General features: G+C 43.9%; 1 protein-coding gene across 1 annotated transcript; it reads left to right on the top strand.

Moving 5' to 3' along the window:
* Positions 1-290: 290 nt before the first annotated feature.
* On the top strand, positions 291-13,046 carry LOC106898758 (regucalcin). Its single transcript, XM_014960190.1, has 6 exons — positions 291-455; positions 3,967-4,149; positions 5,417-5,632; positions 7,137-7,268; positions 11,634-11,788; positions 12,695-13,046. The coding sequence occupies exons 1-6, from the start codon at positions 293-295 to the stop codon at positions 12,743-12,745; spliced, it is 900 nt and encodes a 299-aa protein (XP_014815676.1). The 5' UTR covers positions 291-292; the 3' UTR covers positions 12,746-13,046.
* Positions 13,047-14,687: the final 1,641 nt, after the last annotated feature.

A 14,687-nucleotide genomic window follows, 5' to 3' on the forward strand; every position in this document is an offset into this window, starting at 1 on the left:
GCCCACCGGCGGCCGTGCCTTACCCGCCCGGGCCCGGCGCCCCGGATTATTTATTTTTTCTTTTTTTTTATTATTATTTTCTTTTTTTTTTTTTTTAACGCGGTGGCAGGCCGGGCAACGCACCGACCGGCCCCAGGCGCCCTCCCGCCCCCTCAGCGGGCAGGGCCGAGCCGGGCCGGGCCGCACTCCCCGCAGGCTGTGAGGGGTCGGACGGACGGACAGACACACACACGGACAGACAGACGGGCGACGAGGCGCCTTAACTAGCGTTCCCTCCTCCCCCTTGCAGGCAATGTCATCGGTGAAGATCGAGTGCGTGACCAGCGAGGGCTTCAGGCTCGGGGAGTCGCCCGTGTGGGACGAGAAGGAGGGCGCGCTCCTGTGCGTGGACATCACGGGCAGGAAGGTGTGCCGCTGGAGCCCCGCCACCAAGCAGGTGCAGACTGTCCCCGTAGGTAAGGAAGGAACGGCTCCCAAAAAAGGCGCCCTGTGACCGGGTACCGCCTCCCTGCCCAACGTGGGCAGGGGCTGCTGCAGGTGGTGCTGGATGGGGCTCGTCTCCTAGGTGCGAGGAGACCTCTCCCTGCAACCTGGTGTTCCCCCAGGCCTAAGAGGACAGTTAGGCTTTGCGCTGCATGCAGCAGCTAAATGCAGGAACTTCCCAGGTTCAGTCCTCTGGACTTTTCTTATGGTTTTGTGCTATTGGATTACATTCAGTCTACTTCTTTCTCCTGCAAATTGTTCACAGCCTCGTCTTTCTGCTCCCTCTTTGTCCCAGAGGTGCAAGGGTCACCAAGACGCACTTGCCTTTTCTGGTGTTGAGGTCTGTGGGAGTTTTATTGCTGCTTTGAATGAGGAGTGTCCATAACATTGTCTTTATTAGAAGAAAATTTCCCATAACGATTTGAGAAGGTGGAATTTTTTCAAGGTAACAGTGTCACTAGCTAGAGTCTCAGTAGATTTAAGTGTTTAGTCCAGAAAGGAAGAGATGTGCAATCTCTAATAAAGAAAGGGTTGCAAATTTACTTCTAGATGCGATAATGTAAATATTTGTCTGTCTGAAAACAGCTCCTTCAGTGATTTAAGTACTTGTATTTATTACTTTCTCATGTTCAGTAACACTTGGTGAAAATCACTTCCTTTTTCCCAACCATAAGCTTCTTCACATTATTCACAATAAATTGATCTAGGCTTATCTGCTCTCCAAATTACTGTAGTTACCATGTAGTTAAGATGACAGAAGGCCTGATACTAATTTTGGAAACACTGCTTGCCAAACTTATTTCGCTTATTTCCTCTTACCTTAGCTGAGGGAGCATGCTTCTTCCTGCCTGCCACCCCCCAACTTGGACCTATTTGCAAAGGTCCAATCTTTTCTATGTGGCCTGGAGATGTAGAAGGAATAGCTGAAGTAGCTACTTTTTTTTTTTAACTTCTTTCTGTTTCCTTTATTTGGTAATAAAATAGTTATAATTAATAGCTGTGCCTTTGGGAATACCATGATTAAAAGACTGAAGAAACCCCAAACACTCAAACAGTGCTGTGTGATTAAAGTAGCGAGTTGATGTCCAAAGTGGAAACTGGGAGAGAAATGACTCATTACTGAAGCCTATAGAGAATTACAGCCACCCCACACTTAGCAACAACTTCAAATGCCCTTTTCAGCTCCACAGGGAAAACACCACTACATGCGTAACCGTGCCCGGGGGCGGAAACCTTATGGTCAGTTTTGTTTGGCATAAAATAGTGTTGGGAATAAATCATTCCTGTGAAAGCTGCTTAGCCAAGCCCTCCAGGGTGGCTGCGGAGTGAGCTGGGCACAAGGGCTAATGCAGCCTGCTGTGCAGTGACCAGTAAGGTGGCCGTGTCCCTCTTGCTAGCCTTATGCACCCCTTTCCCCTGGGGTGCTTTGTCAGGAAGTTATGGGGCAGTTCTTGTGGCTGTAGGGGTACCTGGGGGGCTACTCACCTTGAGTACTGTGTCCAGTTTTGGGCCCCTTACCATAAAAAAGACATTGAGGTGCTGGAGCGGGTCCAGAGAAGGGCGACAAAGATGGTGAGGGGTCTGGAGAATAAGTCTTATGAGGAGAGGCTGAGGGAACTGGGGTTATTCAGCCTGGAGAAGAGGAGGCTGAGGGGAGACCTTATTGCTCTCTACAACTACCTGAAAGGAGGGTGTAGAGAGATGGGGGTCGGTCTCTTTTCTCAAGTCACAGGCGACAGGACAAGAGGAAATGGCCTCAAGTTGCGCCAGGGGAGGTTCAGGCTGGATATTAGGAAAAATTTTTTCACTGAAAGGGTTATCAGACACTGGAATGGGCTGCCCAGGGAGGTGGTTGAGGCACCATCCCTGGAGGTGTTCAAAAGACGGGTTGATGAAGTGCTGGGAGGTATGGTTTAGTGAAGGTGATGTTTCTTGTTTGTTGTGCGGGTGTCTGTTTTTGTCAGTTAGGTTGACGGTTGGACAAGATGATCTTTAAGGTCCCTTCCAACCTAGAAGATTCTGTGATTCTGTGATGCCTTCAGAGACAGGTGGGCAGGAGTATACAGACTGCTGTGCTTGGGGGCTGCCTGAGTGGAAGGGCTTCTGTGGGCCATGGTCCCAGGTGTTTTGCTGGAAGAGCAAAGAGTTAGTTGCCTTCCCATACTCCACCGGCATAGCACCAGCTGCCAGGTAGGAAAGCACTTTTATTGGCATCGTTACCAGCAAATGGGAGAGCAGCAAAATTACTGCCTTAGGTGGGTGCCATGCACCCCTTGGCCTCTGTGGGCTGGCAGTGGAAGAAGTGTCGTCTACTCACCCAGTGTAGGTGATCCCAGACCACCACCAGTGCAGTCAGACATCTCTAGGTGAAGGAGATGCTCGAGTTGAGCTTGCAGTCAGGTGTGCAACTCAAGTGTTGGGGGAAATGGCATTCGGATTTCTGGCATAGAGGTACTGCTGAAGTGGCTGCAAAGGGAAGGGGTGTCCTGAGCCAAGCACGAGCAGCTCCTCTTGGCAGCAGTAGTGGCTGGTAGCAGTTATGAGTGTTTGTGAAACTATTACCTAATTATACCTCTGCAAAACTATAAATACAAGAAATGTTTTATTTTTAAATTAGAAAGTTGGTGATTAGTCCCATGCATATTGTCCCAGACTTTATTGCTCTGCTTAAAGTTATTATTCCTTATATTGCATCTGATTGTAGGTTTTTACAGAAATGGTATCTTCACACTCACTTCTGTGTTTTTTTACTAATTCCTTTATAATAACCTGCAATTGAGATTTTACTGCATAATAACTCAAATGAGTATAAACTAACCATGGAGCATGTACTAATTTTCTCTTTTGCTTTAACTCTTGGAAAGCTCTGCTGCTCTTTGGTGTGTTTTTGGTGCTGCTGGAGGCATGACTGAACTGCGCAGCAGAGTGTGGTGTAGTGGGGTGGCTTTGCTGCCCAGTGTGACCTGTCCCAGTGCAGAGATACTCTCCATCTCCATGAGTTATGACTGAATTGCCACGCAGGGTTGATTTATGCAGGAGCTGGGCTAAACAAGCACAGTTGCTCCAGAGCTCTTGTGGCAATCAATTTTTCTCCTGGGGATGGGGGCAACCCACACAGTAACCTGTAATAAAAAGTATACGTGCCTGTATCTGTCTCCCGTTTTATGTATTTTTTAAAGCACCTAGCAGAACCAGGTGATGATAATGATTGTTGCTCCTGGGAGCATTGGTATTACTCCAGTTCCCTGAGTTTATACGTCCCAAACTGGTAGCCACTTCTGGTATGCATTAAGTATGCCCTCTTCATGTGAAACAATCTATTTCTATGTATTTAAACATCAGTTTTGTTGGTAGAAAAGTCGATTGTGTCTCTTGCCTGTGGTCTCACTGAGTTGAATGTGACTGCTTGTATGTCTAAAGTGGGTGGAAAGGAAATGTCTCCCCATAGCACATAACCTCTTTTCTATTTCATCCTGTTTGTAGATGCTCCCGTGAGCTCCGTGGCTCTCCGGAAATCTGGGGATTATGTCATCACCCTGGGAACCAGGTTTGCTGCTTTGAAATGGAAAGAGCAGCTGGTAACCACCATTACTCATGTGGACAAGGATAAGCCAAACAACCGATTCAACGATGGGAAAGTGGATCCTGCAGGGAGGTATTTCGCAGGTATTGCTGCAGGTGGCTCCTGCCTTCTGCTGCTCCGGGAGGTTTTGGTGACAACACGCAGCAATCAGTTGGAGATGCAGCAAATGTTTGTTCATAGTTAAATGGTAGTTTGGTTTGGTTTTGTTGTCTTCAAACAGAGCTTAATCCCGTTTACAAATCTGCTTGTATCACCTGGATGCCATCTTAGCAGTACTATTTTTTTTAAAAGAGGCCCACTACTCAGAGCCTGCTTAGTTAAAGACACTGGCCCTGTCTCCTCCTGGCTTGTTTTGAATACTGGCAGAGTACCAACAGAAAATGCTTTTCTGCTAGAAATGTATGATACTGTGGGGTTTGTTCTTCATAAATTACAATTTATAGATGGCATTTCTAAGAATTATTTAACTGTTCAGCCTGGAAAAGGCTCAGGGGGATCTTATCTCTGTGTATAAGTACCTGATGGGGGGTGGAGTAAAGAAGACAGAGCCAAGCTCTGCTCAGTGGTGCTCAGTGACAGGACCACAGGCAGTGGGCACAATGTGAAATTCAGGAAATTCTGTTTGAATGTAAGAAAACTTTTTTAGTGAGGACGGTCAAACAGAGGAACAGGTTGCCTAGAAAGGCTATGGAGTCTCCATCCACGGACATCTTCAAGACATAATACTACCCTGAGCAACCTGCAGTGGCTGACCCTGCTCTGAGCAGAGTGTGGGTCCAGATGATCTCTAGAAGTGCCCTCCAGCCTCAGCTGTCCCATGGTCCTGTCCTCCTGGTTTTTAAAATACCATTCTGTGCATCTGCCCTGTGGTTGGGTCCCCAGGCCTACCTTAACTTGCTTTTACCCAGCCTCTCAAGAACCAGTCTCAGCTGCCAACTTCTAGCCACAGTGATTTGTTTTTGAAGAGGCTTTAGTAAGACTCGTTCTCAGGGAGGAGGAGGAGGAAATCTTTTTCTGGTGTTGCTCTTGACAAAACATCAAGATTTGTGGGAAATTAAATGCTGCACACCTTTCTTAGTATTTGAATGGCTGAATAAGATGTTTAGCAGAAATCACGCTGTGCACCATTTCTGTCACAGTTCAACAAAAAAACCCCAAAGGCTGTGTTTTGTCGTCTTCTGCTAAAAGCAAGCACCTTTGAACTCGGTTTCTTCCCCAAATTTCTGAAACTCCCACACTGCTCCCATCTGCTTTGGCAGTGTGGTCATCATCATAGTGAGGGGCTGCCACCAAACCCGGAGGAGAGCCCGTTTTCTCTGACCCTGCTCTTTCCTCTTTGGCTCTGCTCAGGTACCATGGCCGAGGAGATTCGACCTGCCGTGCTGGAAAGACGCCAGGGCTCTCTGTACACACTCTGCTCTGACCTCTCAGTGCTGAAGCACTTTGATCAGGTGGACATTTCTAATGGGCTGGACTGGTCCCTGGATCACAAAACCTTCTTTTACATTGACAGTTTGTCCTACTCTGTGGATGCCTTTGATTACGACCTCCAAACTGGAAAAATTGGTATGGATCGTTGCATTCTAAAATAATTGTTTGTGCCTAAAGATCACGATATTTGTTTCCATTCTGGTAATTGTGCAGAGATGATCAGAGCTTTGGGTGCGCTTCTTCCTGAACCTTGTTAGAACAAAACAACAGAAGCCACATTAGCATCCATCTGGGCCTGTGTAGGCTCCCAGCTTAAACTAGTCAGAGGCTGTTGGTAATATTATGAAGTATTTAAATTGCGTGGTGGAGTTTGGGTAGTAATCTGGACTAGTGTTTCTAAACACAATGCATGTCTGATCTTCCTGTGTAAAAAGGGCGAAGTGTTTCTTGAATGGCTAGACTTCTGTGGCTGCGTGTTTCTTATTACCCACAGCATAGGCAAAGTAGCAGAAAGCTTGTAGTCTTGTGCAAAACCTCTGCTAGCTTTGCTAGATTTTTTTTTTCACCCTGTTTTGCTTTTTAAAATATAAGCTCTTAGATGGAGATTCTGCAGACAGAGTTAAGCAACAACTGGAAAGCAGTAACTCAAAATTCTTCTTCCTTCATTTATTTAAAACAGAACAAAACAATCCCTTAAGGGCTTCTACAGGCTTGGGCAAAAGAAAAATTCCAGTGACTTGGACTAATGATTTGCTTTTGAGTACACAGACTTTTGCTTTAAAAGAACCCAGTCAATTTGATATTTAGTTTTAAAACTGTGAATTTAAAGTCTTTCTACGTGTAGCATCTTATCCTGATGTCTCTGCTATGGCTTACAATTGAATTTTTCTTTAGGAAATTAGGGTGGTTCTCCCTCTCTCACCCACGCTCACTAGCTCTCTTTCTGTGGGCAATCTGACAATCCCCGGGAGCACAAAGGAAACTCATTAAAAATATTGCTACATATGAGAAACATTGAAGTTGTCAGAGCATAAAATAAACAATGTTGGAAAGTTGGTTTCAGTTTTCTTTAATAACAGTGGATAAACGTTCAGTTAGATTTGTTTGTTTTAAGGTTGACAGTATGCCTTTGAAGTTGATGCTTTTCCTAACTCTGTGTTTATATAAACTCTCAGTTTATATATCTGAAGGTCAGTTTTGTGTTGGAACAGTGATTATTGGCACGTTCCAGCAATCTGTTGGAAAAGTCTCCAGTTCTGTGACTGGAAGTGACCCGTACTTGAAATGAGCCAAACTGCTTTTAGAACAATTAATTAATTTTCTGGAGATATATATATATAACACGTTAGTTTATTCATTTATTTATTTAATATTGTAAGTAGAGAGCGTGAGTGGAAAAGAAACACCAGAAAAAAAGGATTATACTTTCAATGGATAGAAACTGATCTACACTGAGAAACAACTGTCTCGGGAAACAAACAGGGCAGCAGTGACGAGCTATTTCTTTCATACCCAAGAACCCAGGACTTCAGCACAGCTTTAGAAAATAATAGTACAAATAATACTCTGCTGGGCTGTGACTGATAAAGATTTTAACAACTGTCTCACTTAGTTTTGTTGTGGTTTTTCTACCCTACAGGCAACCGTAGGAGTATATACAGACTGGAGAAAGAGGAAAGCATTCCTGATGGGATGTGCATTGATACAGAAGGCAAACTCTGGGTAGCTTGTTATGATGGTGGGAGAGTGATTCGTCTTGACCCTGAGACAGGTAAGTTCTTGCAAAGGGTGGATTGGAATTCCATGTTTGAAAAAAATAAAAAAGAAACAAAAGCAAAGAATGGGTCAGGAGGCGTTTCCCCCTCATACAAATGGTATATCTGCTCTTCTGCTCTTTTTAAAACATCACTTTTTTTTTTTTAAAAAAAAAAAAAAAAAGCAATTATATGTCCCTGCTCTCAAAAGTTAGCTTGGTAAATAAGTTTCCTTTGTTCCCAGCCTTTGTTGTGTTGGAAAAGGTAAAGTTCCTGAGGAGATTACCATCATATTCACAAATTGTTTTAGTTAGTGTCCTCTTGCATCCTCCAAACTTGAGATCAGTGTTTACCTTATTGATAAATGATGTGGAAGAAAATGAATAAACCATAAAATGGCAAAGATGACTTAATCCATTTTTTTTTCTCTTTTTTGTTCAGCATAGTGTATTATTTTGGGCAGCCTGCTGAGGTTAATACATGTCTCACATGACACTGATGCCAGCAACATTTTTTGTTGTTGGAAATTATTTGCATGATAAATTTTGCAATTGAAATAATAAAAATAATAAAAAATATTTAGTGAATTCTGCAGGATTTTATTATTCCCACAGTAACATCTTGGGTGTCCCCATTGTTCATTGCTACTCTCATTTGGACTTTGGTGGTCTGCCAAGCATGATTTAGTCTGGGTAAAAAACAAGTGTAAAGCACTTTGGAGAGACTGGACCAAACTGTCTGCAAGGGGCCATGGGTGAGAATGGGGGTGGTGTGGGGTGATTTTGGCAGATCCCAGCCAGCACAGGTTTGCATAATGCAGTATAGGAGCAGCTTGAACCCAGGTCCAGCCCTAACTGAAATCTAGGGGTTTTGCAGGGCTGCAGATTCAGGGGTGCCAGTGCCCTTTCAGACTGTAAGAACAGGGAAAGCAGAGTACAGATTCCTAATCCATTTCCAACCTCCAGCTGTGCCCAGTTCCAGTTCTTTGGGAGCTGGATGTGATTTTGAGGTATCAGTAGCTGTCAGTGGATTTCTCCCCCTTGCCCAGGTAAAACTCCCAGCATCTACAGTGAACTGTAGCAAGAATTTTCACAAGTGAAGTGTCCGTGTCAAAAAGAGCCACCTTCTTTGTGAATGTCTCATGCTTATTTGCCCTCTCTGTGCTATCATTTTGAAGTAATATCTAAAATCTGCGATTTTCTGAACTCTGAGTGAATTGTAACTGTTTAGGGAGATGACCCAGACTGGTTTGAAGTTTGAAAGTCTGTCTTTTAATGCACAATAGCTATTCAGTGTGGCTTGAATGACTGTCAGCCAGTTGCAGATACATCCACAGATAAAGAACTTATCTAAAGCACCTGAGGGATTTTCAGGTTTCACTGATAGCAAAGCTTGGACCGTGTTTTTAGGGGGGTGGGCAAGGCAACTTGTTTATTTGGCGTCTTTTTTAAATGAAGATTTTGAGGTTCAGAATGTTGCAGCTTTTCAGGTTTAGGCTTCTTTAGCCAATGTGGCTGCTGCCTTTAGGTTCAGGATGTGCTACAGGGAAAGGTTGTGATGACTGATCCCACTGGGCTTGCAAAGGGCTCGAAAGGGATGTCTAACTTAGGTATTGCCAAATCTTCTCATACCTTCTGGTCACTTAGGGACCTGCTAGTTTTATGCAATATTTAAATTAGGATTTAAATATTTTACAGTTCTTCTTAATGAATGTATTTTATATCCTTTGGTTGTACAGGATCTAAAAGATCTGCTAACTTTCTCACTTTTACAATTACCAAACATAGGTGAATACTTCAGGTGGATTTCAAAGCATCCAGGTGCTGATTTTCTTGCATCTCCAGGAAGATGTTGCTCACCTTAGAGCTTTGTAAACAATATCTTCCAGGCTGTTATCTGCTGAGACCACTCTGCAAGTACAGTCAGGGTCTCCCCTTGTCTCTGGAGCTCATGCCTCTTCTCCTACAGTGCATGTTTTTTCCCTTTGAATGCCTTTCCCACTCATTTTCTCCCAGACTTGGTGTCAGCCAATTTCTAGGGTGGCTTCTGGAGCATTTTATAAGCTGCCATGTAATCCTACCACTGCCAGCTGACTGGATAACCACAAAGTTCTACCAAAGCCAGTTGGCAGGAGCATTGGCTTGGGACTCATTGGTACTTGTTACTCCCAGGCAACAGATAGGACTACTTCTCTCCCAGTTTTCTAGATATTTTGAAAAATCTGCTCTTCTCAGGGAAGTAACAGGTAACCAGACATGCAAATAATCTCTGACAATCTAAACACTATTACACTGATTTTTTATTATTTTTTTTAATTATCAGTATTTTGATTTTTTTCTTTGGCCATTATGGATCAAAGTGTGTGCCAAATAAGCTTATACTGCATCAGGATTCCCAGAGTGCTGAAACTTCCCTGGCTGTTGCATACAAGAGGCTCTTTCACCACTGCTCACTTGCTGGTTTTTTATTTATTTTGGGATTAAAAGACAGTTTAAAAGTATCCAACCCTCATGTCAGGGTTTTCAAAGAAGCAAAGGCAATTCTCTCAGTTCTGTATTCTGGATATACTGATTATATCCATACTAGCAAGTAAAATGGATCAGATACTTGTAGGGAGACCTTATCAATGCCTACAAGTATCTCAAGGGAGGGTTGAAGGAGGAGGGAGCCAGACTCTTTTCAGTGGTTCCCAGTGAGAGGACGAGGGGCAACGGGCACAAGTTGGAACATAAGAGGTTCCTCTCAAATATGAGGAGAAACTTCTTCACAGTGAGGGTGACAGAGCCCTGGAACAGGCTGCCCAGGGAGGTTGTGGAGTCCCCTTCCTTGAAGATTTTCAAGACCTGCCTGGATGCAGTCCTGAGTAACATGCTCTGACAAGCCCTAGGCAATCCTGCTTCAGCAGGGGAGTTGGACTAGATGATCTCTATGGTCCCTTCCAACTCTAAAATTCAGTGAAATTCAGTGAAATGTCCTTTGGTCTTGCACTATATGGTGTATCGTAGCTTATTTTGCACAGCCAGGCTGTCTTCCCACACCAAAAGAGAGCCCAAACTGTCTCTGGGGAGCAACACACCCAACTAGGGGGGTGAAAATTGCACCAGGACTGCGCCACCAAATTAATAATGTGGCTCTGCTTTTGCCTGTGCCTGAGCCTGTGCCCCACTTAGTGCTGTGGTACAGGTGAAAGCATTTGCTCTGTGCTTTTCTAAGTTCATTGCTCTGCTGCAAGGGGCCAAGGCAGAGTGTGGTGGGTGAGGGAAAAGGTCTTAGAGCACAGAAAAGGGAAGGCAGGTGCTTGCTTTATTAAGCATCTCCTGGGAAATGGTGCCTCACTCTGAAGTTGACCAAAAACTTCTCATAGGTGTTAAGTGGGCCAAACTTTCCACTTTTTATTTCTCCTTGTAGAGTTCCCAACATCGTAGTTAACTCTCCTGCTATTTCAACACATCTCTGAACAGTTAATTACTGTAAGGGGACCAAGCCCTTCACACGTGCAATTGAGGGGCCAGGGAAATCACATATTTTGTAAGGAGATTCACGTACTTTAACGTATTTCGAGAAAGAGAGATGTGATTGTTGCTAGATAAAATAGGTCGGGTGGGTATAAGCACTTAATGCCCATAATTAGGAGGAATTTTATAAAAATCTGTTGTAAGGTGTCTCAACAGTCTTCTGGTTAAGCCCGAAGACAATCTGTTTACTACTGTCATACAGATGGTAGCTATTTGTTGGTATAATAAATGTGTAATGTTATTTATGGTAGGTCTGAGTTTCTTGTGAACTTCAGACGTGTCCCGTGATCCCTATTTTATGCAAGCTTGATTTGAAAGCCTATTGAAATTTCAGGAAAAACTTCTAGGAATTAATCTTCCCTAACTGCAGGCAGTGAAGGTGTAGCACGAGGTACGCCTCGGTAGAGCCGCACGAGGTCTGCTCGCTCCAGGCTTCCTTTGTAGTTGAAAGCAGGAAAGTCAGCAGGTCTAGGGTGTGTTCGTGTGACCTGTTTTAGGGAGGAATTATGTCCCATTTCCATTGGCTGCATGGGCAGCCTAGATGATGAGCTCAGATACAGATGTCTGTGCTGTGGATGTTAGCATTTAATTAGCTGACAGGGATTGGGGGTAGGATTTGTTTGTGATAACTGAGACTGAAACTTGTCAAATGATACACGGTCAACAAAGTGGTTTATACAGAAGTCTGGTTTCTTCTCTCCCTGTGAGCGTGCTCATTGGTATGCTGAAACTCAGCATGAGACCTCCCCCTGGCCTGGTACCCGCTTTTGTGGAACATCTGGCTCCACGCTGGTTATTTGCAATAATTTGTTTAAATTTCTTGTTGTAAGTAGACTACCAGGAAACAACATGCATGTGTTTCTCCAGGAAAAAGACTCCAGACTGTGAAACTTCCAGTTGACAAGACAACTTCCTGCTGTTTTGGAGGAAAGGATTATTCAGAAATGTATGTGACTTCTGCCAGTGATGGGATGGATAAAGAGTGGCTCTCACGGCAGCCACAGGCTGGTGGGCTTTTCAAGGTGAATAATTCTTTTTCATTCATTTTAGAGGGCCATTTTTTCCCTCCTGCATTTAGATAGCAAAGCAGTTGGAGTGATGGGAAGCAGGAAAACAGCCATTGTTAGAATATTAGTCCTATGTCACAGAAACACAGAATCATAGAATGGTTTGGGTTGGAAGGGACCTTAAAGATCATCGAGTTCCAACCCCCCTGCCATGGGCAGGGACACCTCCCACTAGAGCAGGTTGCTCAAGGCCCCATCCAGCCTGGCCTTGAACACTTATGTTAAGTGTTTGTTATATGTTTAGCTCTTGTTCGTATTTTTGGTTCCTGTTGGAGGACGAGGAAGTTAAATGTATTTAAAGGTTTGAAAATACTTTTTGAGTTGAAAATTTGTAACAGTGCTGATACTGCAAATTTTCTATGCCATCAGCTCTTTCTACTGCTCCCTCTCCCAACACAGTTAAGAGTTTTCCATCTATTATGGAAAGAATGTGTAAATACTTCTGTATCTATCTTAAATCAATGGCAGATAAAAGCATCTGCTTTTATTTGCTTTCTAGTTAGTTATAAATAAATTACCTCTTTAAAGATTTGTAACCTGGGGATTTTTTTTAAAGCCCTGCTCTTTCATATAGGTGCATACCAAAGGTTATATTGTGAACTGTGGAATTAAGGCTTAGTAGTATCTAAGAGGAGGCTTTTTGGGAATGGACTCTGGCCTGCCATTACTGAGCTTTAGAGAAAGAACAGAGGTTGAAGTTGTGATGAGCTGCTGTGTACAAAATACTGTAGGATGTCGGGTTGGAGGACACAGTCCTTTTCTGCATTAAAGTATGTCTGGTTGTAAAAGAAAAATGTCTGATAGTGGTGAATTATTGTGCTTAAATCTTTTGTCTTTTTTTTTTTTTCTCTTTTCTAATAGATAACTGGGCTAGGGGTGAAAGGAGTCCCACCGTATCCATTTGCAGGTTAAATACATGCTCTTCAGAATGGATGAGAGAGGACTGACATAAGCAAGACAAGTGGGAAGGTCTTATTCTGGTGGTCAGCATTTTTTGCTTTGAAACCGTAACACAATTATGGTATCTCATCAGGAAAGAGTGAAAAACTACTGAAATACATGGAGTATTTTAAAACTGATCTTTTTTTTTTCCCTTTAAACTCCTTTAAATATCCAATGGTGCTTTTTCTGATGAGCTAAAAAGATTCTCACACAAATAAACTACTGACTATTGTAGCTTTCTTTTGTGATTAAATAACGTTTTAATATCGTTTCTTTTTATTGTTTATTCTCCTGTCTCATTTGCAACTCATGCTATATTGATTAATCCACTTGTGGCATCTCTTTTACATATTGTCAAAGTTCCTCAGAAAAAAAGCCATTTGTGGTCTTAGCACTTCATTTGTCCCGTGATGTTCTTGACAACCAAAACATTAATACCTTTTAGTGTGGGCCTGCAGCTTCCTTTTTACATTGTATTTTTAAGTCCTCAGGTGTGGTTGTGCTTAATTAACTCTGGCTGGAGCTGACCATCATCTCTCCCCACTGCATGTCAACATCCTGTTGCTCTTTTCGTTAAATATAAACCCAGACTTTTGGATCAAGAACCTTATCTTTGTTCATCCTCTGAAGATGTCGACCTGTCCTGGGGAGATCCATGGTGACAGAAAAGCATCAGGCATTCCTGGCCATTGGTGTTTAAAAGAAACCCCCACCTGAATGTACCTCCTGCTGAACCCAACTCTCTCAGAGCAGCCAGAGGGGCCTGCATGCCCAAATGGCCACTGCTTCTACGAATGTGCAAGGAAGAGAAGTTTTATTGTGATTTTTTTGGCAGTGCCTGTTGTCAATGGCAGGCTTATTCAATGGATTGCTTTTATGCTGGTAACTTCAGGCCTGTTTGTGCTGTAACAACTGTGATGTAGCTCGTTGGTTTTTTAACTGCAGAGTTTGCTCTTGGCATGTATCCTGTTCCCATGTTTGTGCACCTGCTGTGTGAGGATGAGGGGTGATGGTTTTAAACTGAAAAAGGGGTGATTTACATTAAATATTAGGAAGAAATTCTTTCCTGTGAGGGTGGTGAGGCACTGGAACAGGTTGCCCAGAGAAGTTGTGGATGCCCCATCCCTGGAAGTGTTCAAGGCCAGGCTGGATGGCCTTGAACACAGGCTTTGAGCAACCTGCTCTAGTGGGAGGTGTCCCTGCCCATGGCAGGGGGTTTGGAACTCGATGATCTTTAAGGTCCCTTCCAACCTAAACCATTCTATGATTCTATGATAACCCACCAGCTGCCAAGAGAGCCTGTGGCTATGACTTTTCTCTGCAAGTAACTCCAAGAATTGGTACATCGTGGTACCACGTTTTTCCAGTGCATCTCTGCAAGTCAGCTGGAGTTAGTGTCTCTCTGCCGGATCTGCTTGTGTCTGTGTGCCCCCAACCCCAGTGTGTAATGGGTGACGTGGTAGCTGCCTGGCCCCTGGTCCACACCAAGCCCTCAGTGCTGCTTTGAACCAAGGGGCCTGCAAGTCACCGTGTTCCTTTCTTAAGGCATGTGAGGGTATGTCTCAGCGGCTGGAAAACCAGGAGGTTCAAGCAGTCCCACTTGGGGACAGATGAGCGTGAGGCGGTGAAGGAAGGTGAGGCTTGTTCTTTGAGTCTCCACTGTCCTTCACTTGCTTTACGTGCCCCAAAGTGATGTCAAAGCAGGGTAGAGGGAAAGTTTAGGAGTTGAGGGAGATGATGAGTGTGGCAAATTTAGGGCTTTGATGCTGGTGAAGTCACGAACGGGGTGATAACTGCAGCTCAGGGACCATGCTGTGGCTGGTTGCTAATGGATGTTTGGAGAGGCAGCAGAAAATAAGTAGGCAGAGACACAAATAAGCTCCCTCTGCCATCGCTTTATCACATCGCAGAG

The sequence above is a fragment of the Calidris pugnax genome, unplaced genomic scaffold (genome assembly GCF_001431845.1).
Source record: "Calidris pugnax isolate Ruff unplaced genomic scaffold, ASM143184v1 scaffold188, whole genome shotgun sequence".
NCBI classification, from domain to species: Eukaryota; Metazoa; Chordata; class Aves; order Charadriiformes; family Scolopacidae; genus Calidris; species Calidris pugnax.

Coding starts and splice junctions, on each gene's coding strand:
- LOC106898758 (XM_014960190.1), top strand. CDS start 293: ATGTCATCGGTGAAGATCGAGTGCGTGACCAGCGAGGGCTTCAGGCTC. Junction 456..3,966: donor GGTGCAGACTGTCCCCGTAG/GTAAGGAAGGAA, acceptor TCCTGTTTGTAG/ATGCTCCCGTGAGCTCCGTG. Junction 4,150..5,416: donor TGCAGGGAGGTATTTCGCAG/GTATTGCTGCAG, acceptor GGCTCTGCTCAG/GTACCATGGCCGAGGAGATT.